Source organism: Sprattus sprattus (genome assembly GCF_963457725.1).
Source record: "Sprattus sprattus genome assembly, chromosome: 14".
NCBI classification, from domain to species: Eukaryota; Metazoa; Chordata; class Actinopteri; order Clupeiformes; family Clupeidae; genus Sprattus; species Sprattus sprattus.
The window spans coordinates 12,675,292-12,702,791 of record NC_137912.1 but is presented as its reverse complement, the minus strand read 5'-3'; the positions used below and the strand labels follow the sequence as shown (position 1 = coordinate 12,702,791).

Sequence of the window (27,500 nt, the reverse complement as noted above, 5' to 3'; positions counted from 1 at the left end):
TATGTGTTTGCTGTCAAGGCAGTAGTTCAGATCAAGGCTGAGGTATCCCGTCTATTAAACCACAATTTCAAATCACATTGAAAACAGCATAATAAAACTGTAAGAAAACTAAAACAAGACTATGAGCATGTGGCAAACCACAGCATGAAAATGACTGATCCATCACGGTGAAGATGAAGGGTTGGGCCTTGGTGGATATTTGGTAAATATGGAGTCTTCTGATCCATGGGATTGGTGACACCTCTGAAAGCACACAAACAAGATAAGAAAAACTGTCAGTATTGTTGAAAATGTACGGCTACGAATACACACAAATAGAGACATATACACACATACACACACACACACACACTCTACCTTAAAAGACTCTGCAGATGAAGTTGAGTCTCTCAGTCTTAGGCCGGCTGACCCACTCCTGCTCGCCTCCCGCCTGCAGGGCGCCCGCCTGGCAGCACTCACCCGTCCCGGTGCCGTTCCCGGCGGCCCAGTTGTTGCAGCCCACCGTCACCCCGCTGATCCAGAACCAGACTTCAAGGGGGCAAATGTAGTAGAGGCCCATCCACACGTGAGCCGTGCTGGCCCCCCTGGCCACCTCCCTCGCCCAGCTCTGGGTATCCTCATCCGTGACCGAGACCAGCTCCATGCCATTACTTTCACAGTAGTTGAACGCCTCCATCCAGGTCTTATTCTCTCTGATCAGGGCCAGCTTGTCTGAGCAAAGTAAAGGCAGAAGCAGTGAGATACGATTCCTAACCAAACCTTGCCTGCACTGTTATGTAAACAGAGACCTTTCCTTCCAGTGTACTAGTGCAATGAATGATACGATGTGTTACAATATGGACAATATGCCACCAATAGTCTGTGGCTATGCACTCTTACAGAACAGGAATTTGAATAATGCATTTAAACCTAAAAAAATGTTAAATATGGGAATTGAAGTCATTGAAGACCAACTCACTCTCGTAGCAAAAGAACGGATGTTTCTCATTACATTGCCTGTCTCCCCATTTCCCTTCGTCCTTTTGCCATGTTACAGCGCAGTCCTCGTACCCTTGGCTGTTATCAGGTTGACCTCTCCTCCAGAATGTGAATACGGAGTTAGTTTGGTCTGACCATTTCCATCCTTTGAACAGGCCGATCCACACCGATTTATTCCCTGCAATATGACTAATCATTGTGTTCTCTGTCTGGTTCCTCACACTGGCGAGGTTCATGTCTTTTGACCTGCAGTGCTCCTGAGCATCTTTCCAATTCTTTGTCTCGTTCATGAGAGTGTATCCTTCATTTGGGTTTCCTCCCTCTGTAAGACAAAAATGTTAATTTGAATGTGACACAGAAAAGATCATGGGATTATGTTTAAATATGTGGAGTTTGGAGCATACGGACATCACTATGCACAAACCTCTCACACACACGCACACGCACACGCACACGCACACGCACACGCACACGCACACGCACACACACAAACATAGACATACACATACACATACACACAGACATACACACACACACACACCACACACACTCACTCACACACACACACTCACTTACACAGACACACACATACACAGGGTTAAATGTCTCAAGAATTATAAGTTAAAGCAGGTCATACCGCATATGACAAAAAGTGAATAATTGACACAGTTGACATCTAACCAGTGACCATTTTCCAAATAAACACAGTCCTCATGTCCCCTATAATTGTTTGGTTCATTTTGTGCCCAGAATGTGAAGTTGGTCTCTTCCAGACTGACACTTTTATCCTTCAGTGACCACATCAAAGTGCCCTTTCTCAACCCAATCCAGGCCATATCATAACCCTCTGTGCCATTGGTCATCATAGTCATGTCAGTCATGTTTTCCACAGTGGCCAGGTCGGTGAACTTTTGTCTGCAGTGTTTCTGCGCTTCGTCCCACGTCTCATTCTGGTTCACAAAGTGGAACCGCCGTGGCATGCGTGAGGACACGCTGCTGAGCCCTGTGAGGTGTGACATATTAGACATGACATATCTAAACAAAAACTAATCTTAAGTCACTATCACAAGTCATACAGCTGAATTAAGAATGCTTTTATCTCATGATGGTCACTGACCTGAGAACAGCAGAGTGAACAGAAGCAAGTGATCCATCCCTGAAATGCATCAGTCAAAGAGTCAATCATTCAAAATTCTCTTTTTTTATTTGCTATAATACAATATTAGCTGTAGATTTGATGCTGCAGCACTAAAGAAAGAGAGCTCTGATTTTGTTTATTTGTTTTTGGTAACGGTTTTACAACAGTGATTTTGTATATACAAAAAAAGTACAGACAAATAGGCAAATATTACATCCAAGGATTCTTACCGTTGTCATCTGCACCCTTGTCTTTTATGATCCTCAGAATCTCCTTGCTGTCTGTGTGTTGCAGTGCTTCTCGTCTCAGCTATCCAGCTGTTCACAAAGACATGAGCTTAACTTGCTATGAAACTTTATATCCCTGATACGATGCAAATTGGCCTTCTTTTTTTTTCCTGGTGTCCAACATGTGAAACATGAAAAGCATGTACCATCACAAGGGCACCATTCATGTCCCATTCCCTCTGAAACCAGTCAAACCTGATATAGAGCAAAGAGCACTCATCTGGGTGTATGGGGACAGATGAGCTCATCTGGGTGGATGGGGCCCTGGTGAACTACGTCTGATCTGGGTGGATGGGGCTCTGGTGAACTACGTCTGATCTGGGTGGATGGGGCTCTGGTGAACCACGTCTGTCCAAGATGGGGTGGAGGATCAAGGCCAAAAATAGCCCATGATGCACCTGTATAAAGGTTTATACGTGTGAAAGCAGCAGTACGGAGTTTTAGTCGACAACTAGCGAGCTGGCTGCCTAAAAGGCATGCAAGAACCTTGGAAGTATGAAAGATTGAGAGAAAGGACATGGAAAGAGAGAGGAGAAGGAGAGGGGATGAATAAGAGAATGAGAGAGAGAATGAGAGAGAGGCAGACGGGGGTTGGTAAGAGAAAGAAATGAAGAGTGAAGAAACTGGAGGAGTAGAGAGAGAGAGAGATAGGAAGAGAACGAGAGATATTTGCTCTCAGGTGAGAAGACAGGTCTGGAACCACTGAAATCTTCACCACTGCTGACAACTTCGATTATCTTCCTTTCTTTTCCCTCTCTATCTCTCTATCTCTCTCTCTCTCTTCCTCCATGTCTATCCAACACCCTTTTTTTATCCCCCTATTTCCTTTTGCAATTCCTATGTTTACCTTCTCTCGCTCCCTTCACACCCACACACACACAAACAATTGGCAATTTAAATAACTTGTCGCCCGTTATAACTATTATCATTAATGCAGCAGAGGGGAAAATAAGACCCTATTACTGTACACATGTGTGTATGTGTGTGTGAAGGGGTTGAGAGAGAGCATGTGACAGGGTGTGTTTCTCCTCATGGCCACATCTCGGCTTGATAGGCTCTCGTCCATTTCCACTCTCCCCCGTATCCAAACCAGTGGAGATAGGAGCCCCACTGCTTCCACTGAGAGAGAGAGAGAGCTGTACTGACAGCCTGAACACTTTCTCATCTCTTTCTCTCTCTCTCTATTTCTATCTCTTTCTTTATATCTCTCTATCTCACTCTCTCTATTCTCTCTCTCTCTCTCTTCATAATCTACTCAAAAGTACACATACTCAGGCACGCAAGCATATGCAAACATGCTAAGATGCAAAAGCTCAGGAAAATATGTAAAATATGCTCCAGGAAACTGCATGGAGTTGGACAGTAAACAGAGTTCATAGAAAGTCATGGGACAATCTCATTACAGGATGGCGTCTCGTGTCACGCAAGGAGCACCCCAGCGAGGTGTTATGGTCTCTAGAGCACTGTGGAGGGAGGGAGGAAATGAGCCTTGTGTCTTTTTTTAACTTAAAATGTTTTATTGTTTTTTTTTTAATCCATATACAAAGTGTACAAAGACTTCTTTTGCATTAAACAGTGGTCGTGTAATACAGGAAGCCATTTTGGATTATTTCAGAATCACTAGAATAACTAAACTTGATCACTACATTTAAGAATCACAGAATTTTACACTAACTAAATACAATCGCAAAATCACTACATTTCGTACAAAGCCATGTTATCTTATTAAGAAAATGTGAGTCCCAAACGGAATCAACCCATGTTGACTTCTGCATCTTGAATATTTACTGGCATAAAATAAATCATATCATTCACAAATAAAACGTATAATTGAAACCCATCAAGCCCCATCACCCATTAGAATAAAGCAGTTTTGCATGTAGGGACTGAGCTAACAACCAGTGTTGTATCCTAAAGAGTTAGTCCACTCAGAAAGGTTGTTTGGTCCTCATCTACCCTGAATAAACTAATCTATTTAACCTCAGGCCAATGAAACATGTATGTGTTTGCTGTCAAGGCTGAGGTATCCCTTTTATGAAACCAATCACAATTTTAAATCACATTGAAAACAGCATAATAAAACTGTAAGAAAAATCTAAACAAGACTATGAGCACGTGGCAAACCACTGCATGAAAATTATTGATCCATCACGGTGAAGATGAAGGGTTGGACCTTGATGGATGTTTGGTAAATATGGAGTCTTCTGATCCATGGGATTGGTGACACCTCTGATAGCAAACTAACAAGATAAGAAAAACTGTCAGTATTGTTGAAAATGTACAGCCACGAATACACACAAATAGAGACATATACACACATACACAAACAGACACACACACACACACAAACACACACACACACACACACACACACCCACACACACGCACACTCTCTACCTTAAAAGACTCTGCAGATGAAGTTGAGTCTCTCAGTCTCCGGCCGGCTGACCCACTCCTGCTCGCCTCCCGACTGAAGGGCGCCCGCCCGGCAGCACTCACCCGTCCCGGTGCCGTTCCCGGCGGCCCAGTAGTTGCAGCCCACCGTCACCCCGCTGATCCAGAACCAGACTTCAAGGGGGCAAATGTAGTAGAGGCCCATCCACACGTGAGCAGTGCTGGCCCCCCTGGCCACCTCCCTCGCCCAGCTCTGGGTCTCCTCATCTGTGACCGAGACCAGCTTCATGCCATTACTTTCACAGTAGTTGAACGCCTCCATCCAGGTCTTATTCTCTCTGATCAGGGCCAGCTTGTCTGAGCAAAGTAAAGGCAGAAGCAGTGAGATACGATTCCTAACCAAACCTTGCCTGCGCTGTTATGTAAACAGAGACCTTTCCTTCCAGTGTACTAGTGCAATGAATGATACAATGTGTTACAATATGGACAATATGCCACCAATAGTCTGTGGCTATGCACTCTTACAGAACAGGAATGTGAATAATGCATTCAAACCTAAAAAAATGTTAAATATGGGAATTTAACTCATTGAAGACCAACTCACTCTCGTAGCAAAAGAACGGATGTTTCTCATTACATTGCCTGTCTCCCCATTTCCCTTCATCCTTTTGCCATGTTACAGCGCAGTCCTCGTACCGTTGGCTGTTATCAGGTTGACCTCTCCTCCAGAATGTGAATACGGAGTTAGTTTGGTCAGACCATTTCCATCCTTTGAACAGGCCGATCCACACCGATTTATTCCCTGCAATCTGACTAATCATGTTGTTCTCAGTCTGGTTCCTCACACTGGCTAGGTTCATGTCTTTTGACCTGCAGTGCTCCTGAGCATCTTTCCAATTCATTCTCTCGTTTATGAGAGTGTATCCTTCATTTGGGTTTCTTCCCTCTGCAAGACAAAGATGTTAATTTGAATGTGATACAGAAAAGATCATGGGATTATGTTTAAATATGTGGAGTTTGGAGCATACGGACATCACTATGCACAAACCTCTCACACACACGCACACGCACACGCACACGCACACGCACACGCACACGCACACGCACACGCACACGCACACACACACACACAAACATACACATACACATACACACAGACATACACACACACACACACCACACACACTCACTCACACACACACACTCACTTACACAGACACACACATACACAGGGTTAAATGTCTCAAGAATTATAAGTTAAAGCAGGTCATACCGCATATGACAAAAAGTGAATAATCGACACAGTTGACATCTAACCAGTGACCATTTTTCAAATAAACACAGTCCTCATGTCCCCTATAATTGTTTGGTTCATTTTGTGCCCAGATAGTGAAGTTGGTCTCTTCCAGACTGCCACTTTTATCCTTCAGTGACCACATCAAAGTGCCCTTTCTCAACCCAATCCAGGCCATATCATAACCCTCTGTGCCATTGGTCATCATAGTCATGTCAGTCATGTTTTCCACAGTGGCCAGGTCGGTGAAATTGTGTCTGCAGTGTTCCTGCGCTTCGTCCCACGTCTCATTCTGGTTCACAAAGTGGAACCGCCGTGGCATGCGTGAGGACACGCTGCTGAGCCCTGTGAGGTGTGACATATTAGACATGACATATCTAAACAGGAACTGATCTTAAGTCACTTTCTAAACCTGATTGTTCAAATCCTTGATTGTGATTGGCTAAAACCCGTGTAAAATCCAGCATTACCTTACAATTTGACCTGATAACATTCCATATTACTGCGCAGCGAATGGCAAGGCATTCATATAGCGCATTTCATACCCAGCGTTCCATCTGGCTGTTGCGTTGCTTCAAGGCTTGCGTGGCAACGATTTATTTAGGAACTATAATTTTTAGTGGCGGAAGAATGACGGTGTATCATTAAACTATTGTTTCTTAAATTGAATTGTCTTTATTTATGAAACCATATCAAATATGTGTAGTAACAGTTTTAGAAAAGCAATAAGCCCCGCGAGTCCGTGCTTTGCGCTGATTTTAGAACAGGTAAGGGGGTTTAACGGCACTCCGCTTCGCGTTGTGCCTAACAACTCCCCTTACCTGTGTTCTAAAATCAGCGCAAAGCACGGCCTCTTGGGGCTTATTGCTTAAATCACAAGTCATACAGCTGAATTAAGAATGCTTTCATCACATGATGGTCACTGACCTGAGAACAGCAGAGTGAACAGAAGCAAGTGATCCATCCCTGAAATGCATCAGTCAAAGAGACAATCATTCAAAATTCTCTTTTTTTATCTATTATAATACAATATTAGCTGAAGAGTTGATGCTACAGCGACAAAGAGAAGCAGCTCTCATTTATTTATTTGTTTTTGGTAAGGTTTTTACAACAGTGATTTTGTATATGGGCCATTCTACCAAAATGGTGCAAAGTGCGGTCCCTCAACAATAAAAACTATTTACAAAACAATTACGTTTTTAGCCATAGATATTTACTAAGAATATGTTATAGTTCTATTTAAACCCAAGGCATAAAATGAGATTGAATGAGTGATAGGCTAAATACATACAAAAGCATCGTACAAAAATAGTATAAACAAATAGGCAAAAATTACATCCAAGGATTCCTACCGTTGTCATCTGCACCCTTGTCTTTTATGATCCTCAGCAGCTCCTTGCTGTCTGTGTGTTGCAGTGCTTCTCGTGTCAGCTATCTAGCTGTTCACAAAGACATGAGCTGAACTTGCTATGCACCTTTATATTTCTGATGCGAATGCAAATTGGCCTACTTTATTTTCCTGGTGTCCAAAACGTGAAACATGTAAAGCATGTACCAGAACAAGGGCACCATTCATGTCCCATTCACCTGAAACCAGTCAAACCTGATGCAGAGCAAAGAGCACTCATCTGGGTGGATGGGACAGAGGAGCTCATCTGGGTGGATGGGGACAGAGGAGCTCATCTGGGTGGATTGGGACAGAGGGGCTCATCTGGGTGGATGGGGACAGAGGGGGGACAGAGGGGCTCATCTGGGTGGATGGGGACAGAGGGGGGACAGAGGGGCTCATCTGGGTGGATGGGGCTCTGATGAACTACGTCTGTTCAAGATGGGGTGGAGGATCAAGGCCAAAAATAGCCCATAATCTACTCAAAAGTACACATACGCAGGCACGCAAGCATGTGTATGCAAACAAGCTAAGATACAAAAGCCCAGGAAATTATGTAAAATATGCTCCAGGAAACTGCACGGAGTTGGACAGTAAACAGAGTTCATAGAAAGTCATGGGGCAATCTGATTACAGGATGACGTTTCATGTCACGCAAGGAGCACCCCAGTGAGGTGTTATAGTCTCTAGAATACTGTGGAGGGAGGAAGGACATGAGCCCTGTGTCTTATTTTAACTTATACTTTTTTATTGTTTTTTTTTATCCATAAACAAAGTGTACAAAGACTTATTTTGCATTAAACAGTGGTCGTGTTATACAGGAAGCCATTTTGGATTATTTCAGAATCACTAGAATAACTAAACTTGATCCCTACATTTTAGAATCACAGAATTTTACACCAACTAATTACAATCGCAAAATCACTACATGTGATACAAAGCCATGTTATCTAATTAACAAAGTCCCCAAAAAAATCAGCCCATGTTGACTTCTGCATCTTGAATATTAACTTGAAAATGTGCATAAAATAAAGCTTATCATTCACAAATAAAAAGTATAATTGAAACCCATCAAGTCCCATCACCCATTAGAATAAAACAGTTTTGCATATAGGGAGCTAACAACCAGTGGTATTTATTTAAACATACGTGCCAATGAAACAGTAGTTCAGATCATGGCTGAGGTATCACGTCTATGAAACCAATCACAATTTCAAATCACATTGAAAACAGCATAAGAAAATTAAGAAAAATCAAACAAGACTATGAGCATGTGGCAAACCACAGCATGAAAATGACTAATCCATCACGCCAAAGACGAAGGGTTGGGCCTTGATGGATATTTAGGGAAATATGGAGTCTTCTGATCCATGGGATTGGTGACACCTCTGAAAGGACACAAACAAGATAAGAAAAACTGTCAGTATTGTTGAAAATGTACAGCCATGAATACACACATATAGAGACATAGTCACTCATACCCAAACACATACACACACCACAGACACACACACACACACACACACACACACACATATTCTACCTTAAAAGACTCTGCAGATGAAGTTGAGTCTCTCAGTATTCGGCCAGCTGACCCACTCCTGCTCGCTTCCCGCCTGAAGGGCGCCCGCCTGGCAGCACTCACCGGTGCCGTGCCCGACCGCCCAGTTGTTGTATCCCAACGTCGGCCCGCTGATCCAGAACCAGAGGTCGTGTTGGCAAACGAAGTAGAGGCCCATCCACACGTGAGCCGTGCTGGCCCCCCTGGCCACCTCCCTCGCCCAGCTCTGGGTCTCCTCATCCGTGACCGAGACCAGCTCCATGCCATTACTTTCACAGTAGTTGAACGCCTCCATCCAGGTCTTATTCTCTCTGATCAGGGCCAGCTTGTCTGAGCAAAGTAAAGGCAGAAGCAGTGAAAAAGACACGTCTCCTAACCAAACCTTGCCTGCACTGTTAAGTAAACAGAGACCTCCTTCCAGTGTACTAGTGCAATGAATGATACGATGGTTATGTTACAATATGGACAATATGCCACCAATAGTCTCTGGCTATGCACTCTTACAGAACAGGAATTTGAATAATGCATTTAAACTTAAAAAAATGTTAAATATGGGAATTGAAGTCATTGAAGACCAACTCACTCTCGTAGCAAAAGAACGGATGTTTCTCATTACATTGCCTGTCTCCCCATTTCCCTTCGTCCTTTTGCCATGTTACAGCGCAGTCCTCGTACCCTTGGCTGTTATCAGGTTTACCTCTCCTCCAGAATGTGAATACGGAGTTAGTTTGGTCAGACCATTTCCATCCTTTGAACAGGCCGAGCCACACCCATTTATTCCCTGCAATATGACTAATCATTGTGTTCTCAGTCTGGTTCCTCACACTGGCTAGGTTCATGTCTTTTGACCTGCAGTACTCCTGAGCATCTGTCCAATTCTTTGTCTCGTCCATGAGAGTGTATCTCTCATTTGGGTGTCCTCCCTCTGTAAGACAAAGATGTTAATTTGAATGTGTTACAGAAAAGATCATGGGATTATGTTTAAATATGTGGAGTTTGGAGCATACGGACATCACTATGCACAAACCTCACACACGCACACGCACACGCACACGCACACGCACACGCACACGCACACACACACACACAAACATACACATACACATACACACGGACATACACACACACACACACACCACACACACTCACTCACACACACACACTCGCTTACACAGACACACACATACACAGGGTTAAATGTCTCAAGAATTATAAGTTAAAGCAGGTCATACCGCATATGACAAAAAGTAAAAAATGGACACAGTTGACATCTAACCAGTGACCATTTACCAAATAAACACAGTCCTCATGTCCCCTATAATTGTTTGGTTCATTTTGTGCCCAGAATGTGAAGTTGGTCTCTTCCAGACTGACACTTTTATCCTTCAGTGACCACATCCAAGTGTCCTTTCTCAACCCAATCCAGGCCATATCATAACCATCTGTGCCATTGGTCATCATAGTCATGTCAGTCATGTTTTCCACAGTGGCCAGGTCGGTGAACTTTGACCTGCAGTGTTCCTGCGCTTCGTCCCACGTCTTATTCTGGTTCACAAAGTGGAACCGCCGTGGCATGCGTGAGGACACGCTGCAGAGCCCTGTGAGGTGTGACATATTAGACATGACATATCTAAACAGGAACTGATCTTAAGTCACTTTCTAAACCTGATTGTTCAAATCCTTGATTGCGATTGGCTAAAAGCCGTTGTAAAATCCAGCATTACCTTACAATTTGACCTGATTACATTTCATATTACTGCGCAGCGAATGGCAAGGCATTCATATAGCGCATTTCATACCCAGCGTTCCATCTGGCTGTTGCGTTGCTTCAAGGGTTGCGTGGCAACGATTTATTTAGGAACTATAATTTTTAGTGGCGGAAGAATGACGGTGTATCATTAAACTATTGTTTCTTAAATTGAATTGTCTTTATTTATGAAACCATATCAAATATGTGTAGTAACAGTTTTAGAAAAGCAATAAGCCCCGCGAGTCCGTGCTTTGCGCTGATTTTAGAACAGGTAAGGGGGTTTAACGGCACTCCGCTTCGCGTCGTGCCTAACAACTCCCCTTACCTGTTCTAAAATCAGCGCAAAGCACGGCCTCCTGGGGCTTATTGCTTAAATCACAAGTCATACAGCTGAATTAAGAATGCTTTCATCACATGATGGTCACTGACCTGAGAACAGCAGAGTGAACAGAAGCAAGTGATCCATCCCTGAAATGCATCAGTCAAAGAGGCAATCATTCAAAATTCTCTTTTTTTATCTGTTATAATACAATATTAGCTGAAGAGTTGATGCTACAGCGACAAAGAGAAGCAGCTCTCACTTATTTATTTGTTTTTGGTAAGGTTTTTACAACACTGATTTTGTATGGGCCATTCTACCGAAATGGTGCAAAGTGTGGTCCCTCAACAATAAAAACTATTTACAAAACAATTAAGTTTTTAGCCATAGATATTTACTAAGAATATGTTATAGGTCTATTTAAACCCAAGGCATAAAATGAGATTGAATGAGTGATAAGCTAAATACATACAAAAGCATCGTACAAAAATAGTATAAACAAATAGGCAAAAATTACATCCAAGGATTCCTACCGTTGTCATCTGCACCCTTGTCTTTATGATCCTCAGAAGCTCCTTGCTGTCTGTGTGTTGCAGTGCTTCTCGTGTCAGCTATCTAGCTGTTCACAAAGACATGAGCTGAACTTGCTATGCACCTTTATATTTCTGATGCGAATGCAAATTGGCCTACTTTATTTTCCTGGTGTCCAAAACGTGAAACATGTAAAGCATGAACCAGCACAAGAGCACCATTCATGTCCCTTTCACCTGAATCCAGTCAAACCTGATGCAGAGAAAAGAGCCCTCATCTGGGTGGATGGGGACAGAGGAGCTCATCTGGGTGGATGGGGACAGAGGGGGACAGAGGGGCTTATCTGGGTGGATGGGGACAGAGGAGCTCATCTGGGTCGATGGGGACAGAGGGGGGACAGAGGGGCTCATCTGGGTGGATGGGGACAGAGGAGCTCATCTGGGTGGATGGGGACAGAGGGGGACAGAGGGGCTCATCTGGGTGGATGGGGACAGAGGAGCTCATCTGGGTGGATGGGGACAGAGGGGGGACAGAGGAGCTCATCTGGGTGGATGGGGACAGAGGGGGACAGAGGGGCTCATCTGGGTGGACGGGGACAGAGGAGCTCATCTGGGTCGATGGGGTTCTGGTGTGGACATGTTGGATGTGGGGGGGGGGGGGGTGTTACAAAGACACTATACCGTGATGGTGTTGTATTTGGGTGAATGGGGGGGGGGGGGGGGGCTGGTCTGGACATGTTGGATGTGGGGGGGGGGGGGATGCAAATAATATTAAATTCTGAGTAGTGACTGGGGGGGACAGAGGAGCTCTGCTGAGGACACTTTTATTCACAGGCACTCAGGCTCCATCCTCTGTCAAAACTTCAGTGGTATTTACCGTCCTCTATCCGTGTGCACATAGCTGACCTTTAGGCAGGGCACTCTTTAACGTGTGAAGTATGCAGTCAATAAGCTGTCTGTCTGTAGACACAGACACATACCCTCATACACACACACAAGCACACACACACTTTCTATACACATGGAAATTAGTAAGTTTTGCCTATCAGTCCAATATTCTGTTAGCTCAGACACAGTGAAACCTGGTTGGATGGGTGTTGGCATTTCCATTCCCTGTGATCTTTGGTGACTCCATGTTCTGAAATTCTGAATGTGATATTCCTCCTAGAGCTTTCTTCTGCTTTGTGCCAAACACAGGAGGATGCATGATTAAGTTTTTAGCCATAGATATTTACTAAGAATATGTTATAGGTCTATTTAAACCCAAGGCATAAAATGAGATTGAATGAGTGATAAGCTAAATACATACAAAAGCATCGTACAAAAATAGTATAAACAAATAGGCAAAAATTACATCCAAGGATTCCTACCGTTGTCATCTGCACCCTTGTCTTTATGATCCTCAGAAGCTCCTTGCTGTCTGTGTGTTGCAGTGCTTCTCGTGTCAGCTATCTAGCTGTTCACAAAGACATGAGCTGAACTTGCTATGCACCTTTATATTTCTGATGCGAATGCAAATTGGCCTACTTTATTTTCCTGGTGTCCAAAACGTGAAACATGTAAAGCATGAACCAGCACAAGAGCACCATTCATGTCCCTTTCACCTGAATCCAGTCAAACCTGATGCAGAGAAAAGAGCCCTCATCTGGGTGGATGGGGACAGAGGAGCTCATCTGGGTGGATGGGGACAGAGGGGGACAGAGGGGCTTATCTGGGTGGATGGGGACAGAGGAGCTCATCTGGGTCGATGGGGACAGAGGGGGGACAGAGGGGCTCATCTGGGTGGATGGGGACAGAGGAGCTCATCTGGGTGGATGGGGACAGAGGGGGACAGAGGGGCTCATCTGGGTGGATGGGGACAGAGGAGCTCATCTGGGTGGATGGGGACAGAGGGGGGACAGAGGAGCTCATCTGGGTGGATGGGGACAGAGGGGGACAGAGGGGCTCATCTGGGTGGACGGGGACAGAGGAGCTCATCTGGGTCGATGGGGTTCTGGTGTGGACATGTTGGATGTGGGGGGGGGGGGGGTGTTACAAAGACACTATACCGTGATGGTGTTGTATTTGGGTGAATGGGGGGGGGGGGGGGGGGCTGGTCTGGACATGTTGGATGTGGGGGGGGGGGGGGGATGCAAATAATATTAAATTCTGAGTAGTGACTGGGGGGGACAGAGGAGCTCTGCTGAGGACACTTTTATTCACAGGCACTCAGGCTCCATCCTCTGTCAAAACTTCAGTGGTATTTACCGTCCTCTATCCGTGTGCACATAGCTGACCTTTAGGCAGGGCACTCTTTAACGTGTGAAGTATGCAGTCAATAAGCTGTCTGTCTGTAGACACAGACACATACCCTCATACACACACACAAGCACACACACACTTTCTATACACATGGAAATTAGTAAGTTTTGCCTATCAGTCCAATATTCTGTTAGCTCAGACACAGTGAAACCTGGTTGGATGGGTGTTGGCATTTCCATTCCCTGTGATCTTTGGTGACTCCATGTTCTGAAATTCTGAATGTGATATTCCTCCTAGAGCTTTCTTCTGCTTTGTGCCAAACACAGGAGGATGCATGAGTAGTGTATAGTTGTGTATTTGAATGAATGTAGCTAATGTTCATGTGCACTGCAACGTTTGGTGCCGTTTGTAAGCATATGTGCTTTTTGTTCCTCGCAGGCCTCCATAACAGCATGTGAAAGTAAAAAGAGTTTATAGAAAGTCATGAGATAATCTTGTTTGGCGTTTCGTGTCACGCAAGGAGCAACCCAGTGAGGTGTTATGGTCTCTAGAGTACAGTGGAGACAGGAAGTAAATGACCCTTGTGTCTTATTTTAACTTAAACTTTTTTATTGTTTTTTTTTATCCATATACAAAGTGTACAAAGACTTATTTTGCATTAAACAGTTGTCGTGTAATACAGGAAGCCATTTCGGATTATTTCAGAATCACCAGAATAACTAAACTTGATTACTACATTTTAGAATCACAGAATTTTACACCAACTAAATATAATCCATAAATGACTACATTTGATACAAAGCCATGTTATCTAATTAACAAAGTGAGTCCCAAAGAAATCAGCCCATGTTGACTTCTGCATCTTGAATATTAACTGGAAAATGTGCATAAAATAAAGCATATCATTCACAAATAAAACGTATAATTGAAACCCATCAAGCCCCATCACCCATTAGAATAAAACAGTTTTGCATGTAGGGAGCTAACAACCAGTGTTGTATTTATTTAAACATACATGCCAATGAAACATGTATGTGTTTGCTGTCAAGGCAGTAGTTCAGATCAAGGCTGAGGTATCCTGTCTATGAAACCAATCACAAATTGAAATCACATTGAAAACAGCAAAATAAAACTGTAAGAAAAATCAAACAAGACTATGAGCACTAAGCAAACCAGCATGAAAATGACTAAACCATCACGGTGAAGACGAAGGGTTGGACCTTGATGGATATTTGGTAAATATGGAGTCTTCTGATCCATGGGATTGGTGACACCTCTGAAAGCACACAAACAAAATAAGAAAAACTGTCAGTATTGTTGAAAATGTACAGCCATGAATACACACATATAGAGACAAATACACACACACACACACACACACAAACACACTCTACCTTAAAAGACACTGCAGATGAAGTTGAGTCTCTCAGTCTCCATCCGGCTGACCCACTCCTGTTCGCCTCCCGCCTGAAGGGCGCCCGCCCGGCAGCACTCACCCGTCCCGGTGCCGTTCCCGGCGGCCCAGTAGTTGCAGCCCACCGTCACCCCGCTGATCCAGAACCAGACTTCAAGGGGGCAGATGTAGTAGAGGCCCATCCACACGTGAGCCGTGCTGGCCCCCCTGGCCACCTCCCTCGCCCAGCTCTGGGTCTCCTCATCCGTGACCGAGACCAGCTCCATGCCATTACTTTCACAGTAGTTAAACGCCTCCATCCAGGTCTTATTCTCTCTGATCAGGGCCAGCTTGTCTGAGCAAAGTAAAGGCAGAAACAGTGAAAAAGACACGTCTCCTAACCAAACCTTGCCTGCACTGTTAAGTAAACAGAGATCTCTCCTTCCAGTGTACTAGTGACATGAATGATACGATGGTTATGTTACAATATGGACAATATGCCACAAATAGTCTGCGGCTATGCACTCTTATGGGACAGGAATTGAATAAAGCATTCAAATCTAAAAAATTGGGAATTGAAGTGAATAAAGACCAACTCACTCTCGTAGCAAAAGAACGGATGTTTCTCATTACATTTCCTGTCTCCCCATTTCCCTTCGTCCTCTCGCCATGTTACAGCGCAGTCCTGGTTCCCTCCAAAGTTATTAGGTTGGCCTGGTCTCCAGAATGTGAATACGGAGTTAGTTTGGTCAGACCATTTCCATCCTTTGAACAGGCCGATCCACACTGCCCAATTCCACCATTTGGTCCCATATGGCGCCTTCTTTGCAATCTGACTAATCTTGTTGTTCTCAGTCTGGTTCCTCACACTGGCGAGGTTCATGTGTTTTGACCTGCAGTACTCCTGAGCACCTTTCCAATTCATTGTCTCGTTTATGGGAGTGTATCTTTCATTTGGGTCTCTTCCCTCTGTAAGACAGAGATGTTCATTTGAATGTGATAAAAGATCATGGGATAATGTTTAAATTAGAGCTGTGAGCTAAATATACTGTATCAATCTTGAACAAACATCCCAAAAGGCCATTGTGAATCTTTGTAGCATTTTGTGAACGGGCAACCTACTCCTGAGAATCCCAAGGTATGCCTAAGGCACAACCTGAGAGCGATAACCTGGTGATTTGATACAAAGCCATATCATTACATCAGGATCATCAATTTAGATGTATTAATGTCCAATATGGAATAGCAAAGATATCTGCACCATTGTTTTGTTTTTTTATGAATAAAAAAAGAAAACATTTTAAATGTATATATCCATCTTTTGTCATACATCTTTTCCTCACAAAAATATACAGAGAAAAGCAGTAATATGTGATTAATCATGATTAATCCACAGAAACCTGTGATTAATTTGATTACATTTTTTTATAATTTCACAGCCCTAGTTTAAATATGTGGAGTTTGGAGCATACGAACATCACTATACGAAAACATCACACACAGCCACACACACACACACACTCACACTTACACACATACTACATCACACTCACACACACACACACAGGGTTGAATGTCTCAGAAATTATAAGTTAAAGCAGGTCGTACCGCATATGAAAAAATTCAAATCTAAATCACAGTTGATATCATGCCAGCTACCATTTAGCAAGGCAACACAGTCTTGTCGTCCGTAAACATCGTCTGGTTGACCTTCTCTCCAGTATGTGAAGTTGTTCTCTTCCATACTGACGTTTTTGTCCTGCAGTGACCACATCCAAGTGTCCTTTCGCAAACCAATCCAGGCCTTTTCATAACCATCTGTGCCATTGGTCATCATAGTCATGTCAGACATGTTTTCCACAGTGGCCAGGTCGGTGAACTTTTGCCTGCAGTGTTCCTGCGCTTCGTTCCACGTCACTTTCTGGTTCACAAAGTGGAACCGCCGTGGCATGCGTGAGGACACGCTGCTGAGCCCTGTGAGGTGTGACATATTAGACATGACATATCTAAACAAAAACTGATCCTAAGTCACTATCACCAGTCATACAGCTGAATTAAGAATGTTTTCATCACGTTAGAGTCACTGACCTGAGAACAGCAGAGTGAACAGAAGCAAGTGATCCATCCCTGAAATGCATCAGTCAAAGAGTCAATGATTCAAAATTCTCTTTTTGTATCAGTTATGATACAATATTAGCTAAAGAGTTGATGCTACAGCAGCAAAGAAAAACAGCTCTCATTTATTTAGTAGATTTTTACAACCGTGATTTTGTATATACAAAAAAAGTATAAACAAATAGGCAAATATTACATCCAAGTATTCCTACCGTTGTCATCTGCACCCTTGTCTTTTGTGATCCTCAGAAGCTCCTTGCTGTCTGTGTGTTGCAGTGCTTCTCCTTTCAGCTTCTCCTGTCACAAAGACGTGAGCTTAACTTGCTATGAAACTTTATATTCCTGATGCAAATGCATATTGGCCTTCTTTTTTTCCTGGTGTCCAACAGGTGAAACATGAAACGCGTACCAGCACAAGAGCACCATTCATGTCCCATTTGCCTGAATCCAGTCAAACCTGATGCAGAGAAAAGAGCGCTCATCTGGGTAGATGGGCTGGGTGGATGGGGCTCTGGTGAACTACGTCTGATCTGGGTGGATGGGGCTCTGGTGAACTACATCTGATCTGGGTGGATGGGGCTCTGGGGAACTACGTCTGATCTGGGTGGATGGGGCTCTGGTGAACTACGTCTGATCTGGGTGGATGGGGCTCTGGTGAACTACGTCTGATCTGGGTGGATGGGGCTCTGGGGAAATACGTCTGTCCAAGATGGGGTGGAGGACCAAAGGCCTAAAAAAACCCATGATGCACTGCTGTAAGAGTTATTGAGTGTAGAAGCAGCAGTAAGGAGACTTGGTCGACAACTAGCGAGCTAGCTACCTAAAAGGCATGCAAGAACCTTGGAAAAATGGAATTACGAGAGAAAGGAGATGGAAAGAGAGAGGAGAAGAGAAGGGGATGATGGAAAGAATGAGATACACAGAAACGGGTCGGTAAGAGGAAGAAATGAAGAATTAGGAAACTGGAGGAGTAAAGAGAGTGAGAGATAGGAAGAGAGGGAGAGATAGGAAGAGATAGAGAGATGTGCTCTCAGGTGAGAAGGTCTGGAAGCACTGAAATCTTCACCACTGCTGACAACTTTGATTATCTTGCTTTCTCTCTCTCCCTCTCTCTCTCTCTCTCTCTCTCCCTCTCTCTCTCTCTCTCTCCCTCCATGTCAATCCACACCCTTTTTTTCTCCCCATTTTCTTTTGCTATTCCTATGTCTACCTTCTCTCGATCCCTTTACACACACACACACACACACACAAACAATTGCCAATTTAAATATCTTATCGCCCGTTGTAACTGCCATCATTAATGTAGCGACGACAAAAAAGCTTTGGACCCTATAACTGTACACATGTGTGTATGTGTGTTTGAAGGGAGGGAGAGAGAGCATGTGACAGTGTGTGTTTCTCCTCATGGCCACAGCTCAGCTCCCGTCGGTGGGCTTGATAGGCGCTCGTCCACCCCCACCCTCACCCTCCACTCTCCCCCGTATCCAAACCAGTGGAGATAGGAGCCCCAATGCTTCCACTGATAGAGAGAGAGCTGTGCTGACAGCCTGAACACTTTCTCATCTCTCTCTATTTCTATCTCTTTCATATCTCTCTCTCTCTATCTATCTCTATCTAGCTATCTCTCTCTCTCTCTATCTTTCTATCTCTCTCTCTCTCTCTCTCTTCATAATCTACTCAAATTTACACATGAACAGGCACGCCAATATGTAAAATATGCACCAGGAAACTGCATGCACTTGGACAGTAAACAGAGTTCATAGAAAGCCATTAGACAATCTGATTACAGGATCACGTTTTGTGCCACGCAAGGAGCACCCCAGTGAGGTGATATGGTCTCTAGAGTTCAGTGGAGACAAGGAGGAAATGAGCCCTGTGTCTTATTTTAACTAAAACTTTTTTATTGTTTTTTTAAATCCATATACAAAGTGTACGAAGACTTCTTTTGCATTAAACAGTGGTCGTGTAATACAGGAAGCAATTTCGGATTATTTCAGATTCACCAGAATAACTAAACTTGATCACTACATTTTAAAATCACAGAATTTTAAGCCATGTTATTTAATTAAGAAAAAGTGAGTCCCAAACGGAATCAACCCATGTCGACTTCTGCATCTTAAATATTAACTGGCATAAAATAAAGCATATCATTCAAAAATAAAACGTATAATTGAAACCCATCAAGCCCCATCGCCCATTAGGCTCTGGGGGGACAGAAGAGCTCATCTGGGTGGATGGGGCTCTGGGGAACTACGTCTGTCCAAGATGGGTTGAGGATTAAAGGCCAAAAATAGCCCATGATGCACTGCTGCATAAGAGTTTATGAGTGTGAAAGCAGCAGTGAGGAGATTTGGTCGACAACTAGCGAGCTAGCTACCTAAAAGGCTTGCAAGAACCTTGGAAGAATGAAAGATTGAGAGAAAGGAGATAGAAAGAGGGAGGAGAAGGAGAGGGGAAGACTAAGAGAATGAGAGAGAGGCAGAAGGGGGGTTGGTAAGAGAAAGAAATGAAGAGTGAAGAAACTGGAGGAGTAGAGAGAGAGAGAGATAGGAAGAGAACGAGAGATATAGGAAGAGAACGAGAGATATTTGCTCTCAGGTGAGAAGACAGGTCTGGAACCACTGAAATCTTCACCACTGCTGACAACTTTTTTATCTTCCTTTCCATCTCTCTCTCTCTCTCTCTCTCTCTCTCTCTTCCTCCATGTCTATCCAACACCCTTTTTTATCCCCCTGTTTCCTTTTGCTATTCCTATGTTTACCTTCTCTCGCTCCCTTCACACACACACACAAACAATTGGCAATTTAAATAATTTGTCGCCCGTTGTAACTGTTATCATTAATGCAGCAGAGGGAAAAAAGGACCCTATTACTGTACACATGTGTGTGTGTGTGTGTGTGTGTGTGTGTAAAGGGATCGAGAGAGAGCATGTGCCAGGAAGTGTTTCTCCTCAAGGCCACCTCAGCTCCCTTCGGTGGGCTTGATAGGCGCTCGTCCACCCTCACCCTCCACCCTCCACTCTCACCCGTATCCAAACCAGTGGAGATAGGAGCCCCACTGCTTCCACTGAGAGAGAGAGAGAGCTGTACTGACAGCCTGAACACATTCTCATCTCTTTCTCTCTCTCTCTATTTCTATCTCTTTCTTTATATCTCTCTATCTCACTCTCTCTATTCTCTCTCTCTCTTCATAATCTATTTAAAAGTAGACATACGCAAGCATGCAAGCATATGCAAACATGCTAAGATGCAAAATCCCAGGAAAATATGTAAAATATGCTCCAGGAAACTGCATGGAGTTGGACAGTAAACAGAGTTCATATAAAGTCATGGGACAATCTGATTACAGGATGGTACGTGCCACGCAAGGAGCAACCCAGCGAGGTGTTATGGTCTCTAGAGCACTGTGGAGGGAGGGAGGAAATGAGCCTTGTGTCTTAATTTAACTTATACTTTTTTATTGTTTTTATTTAATCCATATACAAAGTGTACAAAGACTTCTTTTGCATTAAACAGTGGTCGTGTTATACAGGAAGCCATTTGGGATTATTTCAGAATCACTAGAATAACTCAACTTTATCCCTAGATTTTAGAATCACAGAATTTTACACCAACTAATTACAATCGCAAAATCACTACGTTTGATACAAAGCCTTGTTATCTAATTAACAAAGTGAGTCTCAAAGAAATCAGCCCATGTTGACTTCTGCATCCTAAATATTAACTGGCATACAATAAATCATATCATTCACAAATAAAACATAATTGAAACCCATCAAGCCCCATCACCCATTAGAATAAAACAGTTTTGCATGTAGGGACTGAGCTAACAACCAGTGTTGTATCCTAAAGAGTAAGTCCACTCAGAAAGGTTGTTTGGTCGTCATCTACCCTGGCTAAACTATCTATTTAACCTCAGGCCAATGAAACATGTTTGTGTTTGCTGTCAAGGCAGTAGTTCAGTTCAAGGCTGTGGTATATGGCTGAGGTATCCCTTTTATGAAACCAATCACATATTCAAATCACATTGAAAACAGCATAATAAAACTGTAAGAAAAATCAAACAAGACTATGAGCATCTGGCAAACTATAGCACGGTTATGACTGATCCATCACGGTGAAGATGAAGGGTTGGACCTTGATGGATATTTGGTAAATATGGAGTCTTCTGATCCGTGGGATTGGTGACACCTCTGAAAGCACACAAACAAGATAAGAAAAACTGTCAGTATTGTTGAAATGTACAGCCATGAATACACACATATAGAGACATATACACTCATACACACACATAGACACACACACACACACACACACACACATACACACACACACACACACACACACACACACACACACACACACACACACACACACACACACTCTACCTTAAAAGACTCTGCAGATGAAGTTGAGTCTTTCAGTCTTCGGCCAGCTGACCCACTTCTGCTCGCCGCGCGCCTGAAGGGCGCCCGCCTGGCAGCACTCACCCGTCCCGGTGCCGTTCCCGGCGGCCCAGTAGTTGCAGCCCACCGTCACCCCGCTGATCCAGAACCAGACTTCAAGGGGGCAAATGTAGTAGAGGCCCATCCACACGTGAGCCGTGCTGGCCCCCCTGGCCACCTCCCTCGCCCAGCTCTGGGTCTCCTCATCCGTGACCGAGACCAGCTCCATGCCATTACTTTCACAGTAGTTGAACGCCTCCATCCAGGTCTTATTCTCTCTGATCAGGGCCAGCTTGTCTGAGCAAAGTAAAGGCAGAAGCAGTGAAAAAGACACGTCTCCTAACCAAACCTTGCCTGCACTGTTAAGTAAACAGAGACCTCTCCTTCCAGTGTACTAGTGCAATGAATGATACGATGGTTATGTTATAATATGGACAATATGCCACAAATAGTCTGTGGCTATGCACTCTTACAGAACAGGAATTTGAATAATATCTAAAAAAGGGTTAAAAATGGGAATTGAAGTGATTGAAGACCAACTCACTCTCGTAGCAATAGAACGGATTCCTCTCAGTACAGTTCCTGTCTGCCCATTTCCCTTCTTTCTCTCGCCATGTTACAGCGCAGTCCTGGTTCCCTCCATAGTTATTAGGTTGGCCTGGTTGCCAGAATGTGAATATGGAGTTAGTTTGGTCAGACCATTTCCATCTATTGAACAGGCCGATCCACACCCATTTATTCATCATATTCCCTTCTGTCTGACCAATCTGGTCCTTCTCATTCTGGTTCCTCACACTGGCTAGATTCATGTGGTTTGACCTGCAGTACTCCTGAGCATCTGTCCAATTCATGTTCTGTTCTATGAGAGTGTATCTCTCATCTGGGTTTACTCCCTCTGTAAGACAAAGATGTTAATTTGAATGTGATACAGAAAAGATCATGGGATTATGTTTAATTATGTGGAGTTTGGAGCATACAAACATCACTATATGCAAACCTCACGCACACACAAAAACACACAAACACATAGGGTTTAATGTGTCAGAAATTATAAGTTAAAGCAGGTCATACCGCATATGAAAAAAAATGATTCATCACAACTGACATCATGCCAGTTGCCCTTTCTCAATTTAACACAGTCCTCCTTTCCACCAATATTGTTTGGTTGATTTGGTCCCCAGGATGTGAAGTCGGTCTCTTCCAGACTGACATTTTTGTCCTTCAGTGACCACATCCAAGTGTCCTTTCGCAACCCAATCCAGGCCATATTATAACCATCTTTGCCATTGGTCATCGTAGTCATGTCAGACATGTTGTTCACAGTGGCCAGGTCAGTGAACTTTTGCCTGCAGTGTTTCTGCGCTTCGTCCCACGTCTTATTCTGGTTCACAAAGTGGAACCGCCGTGGCATGCGTGAGGACACGCTGCTGAGCCCTGTGAGGTATGACATATTAGACATGACATATCTAAACAGGAACTGATCTTAAGTCACTTTCACAAGTCATACAGCTGAATTAAGAATGCTTTCATCATGTGATGGTCACTGACCTGAGAACAGCAGAGTGAACAGAAGCAAGTGATCCATCCCTGAAATACATCAGTCAGAGTCAATCATTCAAAAAAAAAAAATTTTGTAATGCAATATTAGCTGAAGAGTTGATGGTACAGCACTAAAGAAAAACAGCTCTGATTTATTTATTTGTTTTGGTAAGGTTTTTACAACAGTGATTTTGTATACAAAAAAGTATTAACAAATAGGCAAATATTACATCCAAGGATTCCTACCGTTGTCATCTGCACCCTTGTCTTGTGATCCTCAGAAGTTCCTCTCGTGTGTGTGTTGCAGTGCTTCTCGTCTCAGCTATACAGCTGTTCACAAAGACGAGCTGAACTTGCTTTGCATAGAATAGCTTACCTTTAGTCAGGGCCCTCCATAATGTGTAAAGTATGCAGTCAATAAGCTGTCTGTCTGCAGACACAGACACATACACTAATACACACACACACGCATGCACTTTTTATTCACATGGAAATAAGGTGATGTTGTTTGAAGTTGTTTGCATTGTGTGTTGTTAAGTTTTGCCTATCAGTGAAATATTCTGTTTGTTCAGACAAAGTTGAACCAGGTTGGGTGTTGCATTTTCTTTCCCTGTGATCTTTGGTGACTCCATGTTCTGAAATTCTGAATGTGATATTCCTCCTAGAGCCTTCTTCTGTTTTGTGTCAGACACAGGAGGATGCATGTGTAGTGTATAGTTGTGTGTTTTAATGAATCTAGCTAGCAGAGTTGTCGTTTGTAAGCAATTGTGCCTTTTGTTGATGGAAAATAGATTAGTTCAACCACAGACATCAAGAAGCATGTAAGCATGTGTGTGCGTGTGTGTGTGTGTGTTTGCGTGTGGTGCTGTTCCAGCTCAGCAGCCAGCAGTGTGTGTGTGAGTACACAAAACAAGTTAGATATGGCAGCATTTGTGGCCATGAATTCATTCCTTTTAATGATCATACAGCCACTGCTTTTTGGTCCTTAAAATCCCAGTGCTGCTTTGTAGTCCCACATCCACTCGAACCTTCCAGCAATCACATTTATTCACCCTCCACAATTATTTGGGGTGATGCAAGACCCCTGTCCTCCACAGACCTACCATCTATCCCATCAGCCCCTTCAACATTCAACATGGTGGCTCCTCCCACCTCCTCTGGAGACCTTCACCAAAAATCCGATACTCCAAACTCCTCTGGTTTGGTCATCTAGGTACACATAAGGCTGCTGATTTAATTAGCAACACTATTCTCTGGTGAGAGAGCAAGAAAAAGAGAGAAGATTTGAATGAGAGAGGTTGGGAGTGATTGTCAAATGTTTTTTTTCCTTCCCAAGTTTTCCGAGGGCGTCTTCGGGTGGTTGAGCAAATTAAATGAAACCGTCTCACAGGAGCCTTTTCTGGCGCGTGCGAGTGTGTGTGTGTGTGTGTGTGTGTGTGTGTGTGAGGAAGAGAGAAAGAGTGTGTGTTTGTGTGTGTGTGAGAGAGAGAGAGTGTGTGTGTGTGAGAGAGAGATAGTGTCTGTGTGTGAGAGAGAGAGAAAGAGTGTGTGTGTGTGTGAGAGAGAGGAGAGAGAGTGTGTGAGTGTGTGTGTAGGGGGAGTGTTAAACTTAAGGAAACATGTGTGAGATATTTGCTCTGGAAATGGCCCGTGTCCCCTGAGCCCGGCTGCTGTTGCAGGAGCTGAGTGGAGCGATGAGCTCCTTCCCTGCCCACGCGTTACGAGTTACCTTCCTCCCTGAATCATTCAATTAAAACTCACGGCTGTACTACCCCTACGGCAAATGATGTAATTATTTGGAAGTAAATGCAACGTCAGACAGGGAGCTTTTGGGGAAGGAAATATGATAATTCGAGAGGTCTCATGGGGGGGGTGACTGAGTGTGACATTGGGTGGCGGGGCTTACTGTTATATATCTCAGGAATCAGGAAGTCCATCACCAGACGCACACTTGTTTCATTAGTGCGGGGGGGTCCTAAGTGGCTTCACGGAGGTTCTGCCGCTGATGGCTGCGTCACAAGGACATCTCTGGGCTCCAGGCTTGTGCAGTGATCTTAGATCCACTCAAGAACTGAACCGTTTATTCTAGTCATTCCTAACACTCCTGTGTCAGAAAGGAGTGTAGTCTAACAACTGTTCTTACAAAATGTTTATTCTTTTTTTTCAAGCATTATCCTTTGTTTAATTTTTGAGGGTCCATGTGTATAAAGTTTAATGTACTGTTCACACACAACACACACACACCATTTTAGAGGCTAAATGTTTCTATTCTCTCACTATTGCAGGTCAGTTTTCCCCCTGGAAGACCCCCAAACAGGTAACCAGCATTGCCTTCCAAACCGCTGAGATTTCTCTTCTCTTCCCTCTGCTTTCTCTCTTCTAACCCCCTTCTTCCTTTATTGATGAACTCACAGCTACTTGTGTAGCTGCTCTTTCCTAAGCCGCTCTTTCTCCCTCTTGACCCCTCTGTCATTGGCCATGGTTATAATGTGACCTATACATGTGACTGGAGTGGGGGGATATAGTTCCTGGATAGTTCCTGGATATAGTTCCTGGAAGGGACCTTTCAGTCAGTGTAAGAATAAAGAACAGGCAAAGCCCTGTAAACATTCAGGAACCCAGGAAGCCACGAAGAAATGATGAACTAGCTTAATTTGTGCAAATAGTGCTGCATTTGTACATGTTTAAACGTCTATTTTAAGTAACGTGATTTGATGACTCTGAAAAGTCATGTTTTCATCTCTTTTGGCATCCCGGTCCCATCTTAACCCGTGTTGAATTCAGCCACTGACTTATATTTCTCTACAGTCACCCTCTCCATATTTCATTATAAGAATAACGAGCCTTTTCCCAATGGCAGAAAGCCAGTTCCCAGCCTTAGTGTCTTCTCCTGATCCTTGCAAAGGCAGAGCTAAGTCCAGTCAAGACGCCATTTCATACTCTTATCTATTCCATTTCTTATAACCCTCTAATTTTTCTAGATCTCCTATCTTATACCTCTGCATCCCTCTTTATGTCTCTCTCTCTCTCCTTCACCCTTTTTATTTCTCTCTCTCTTTCCATATACAGTATATATCGCTCTATCTATCTCTATGTCTGTCTGTTTCAGCATGTCTATTTTTACCTGCTTCCATTTGGTCACCCTCTCTCCTTATCACTTTATTCCCTCCCTCTCTCTCTCTCTCATCATCCAGGCCCAAGTGTTCTGGCTCTCTTGTCACCCTATCAAACTCTCTCTCTCTCCCTCTCCTCCTTCTCCTCTCGCTGTCTCTTTTTATCTTGCCAACTGATCTCATCTTTCCCCCTTTCACCTTCCCTCTTTCTATCTCATTTTATCTGTCCCCCTTCTCTCTCTCTGTCTCCCTCTCTTTCTCTTTCAATCTGTCTTATTTTACGACTTGCATACTCCATCTCACTACCTCGCACTATCTAGCCTCTATCTATTGCTCTTTCTCTTTCAATCTAGGTAATCTGTGCCCCTGCACTCCCCATCTCTCACAATTCTCCATTCACTCTCTCTATCTCTCTATCTATTTATCTGTTTATCTCTCAGTCTAAGACTACCCATCCAGCCATCTCTCATTGTCACTCTGTCTCTCTTTCCATCTATCTCTCTCTCTCACACACACACACACTCTCTCTCTTTCTCTTTATCTCTCTCACACACTTTTTCTCTCTTTCTCTCTCTCTCACACTCTCTCTTTCTCTCTCTTTCTCTCTCTCTATGTCTCTGTGCTGTCAGATGGATTCAGTTCATTCTTTCTCATGTGTGTCTGCAGCAGGCTAATCAGGCTGCCATGAACCCCACAGGCCACTTGTGCGTGTGCGTGTGCGCGTGCGCCTGTGCGTGTGCGTGCCTGTGTGTGTTTGTGTGCATGCGCGTATGCCTGTGCGTGAGTGTGAGCAAGTGTGAGAGAGGCAAGCTCCCATAACCCATTACACAAGACCATCTCCTCATTCTTAGTTTTTTGCCTCCCACTCACGCCCCCCATCCTCCCCATCCAGGCCGTGCCAGAATCCCAAGCAGACAGTTCATCTTAGGTTTAATTAGAGATCGTTTGCCACGGCCCAGAGCGACAACAACGAACAAGAGGAAAACTTTCTTGAGAGAGCAAAGAAGTAGGAAGTCA

The 27,500-nt window shown here is 43.8% G+C and overlaps 1 protein-coding gene across 1 annotated transcript in view; it reads left to right on the top strand.

Annotated features, from left to right (window-relative positions):
- The window catches only part of magi2a (membrane associated guanylate kinase, WW and PDZ domain containing 2a), a gene marked incomplete at both ends in the record, with an annotated part of 235,300 nt that overhangs the window by 180,867 nt on the left and 26,933 nt on the right, over positions 1-27,500 (top strand). Inside the window, 1 exon segment of the mRNA XM_080851836.1 lies at positions 25,656-25,687. Within this exon segment, the coding sequence (XP_080707962.1) occupies positions 25,656-25,687 (32 nt within the window).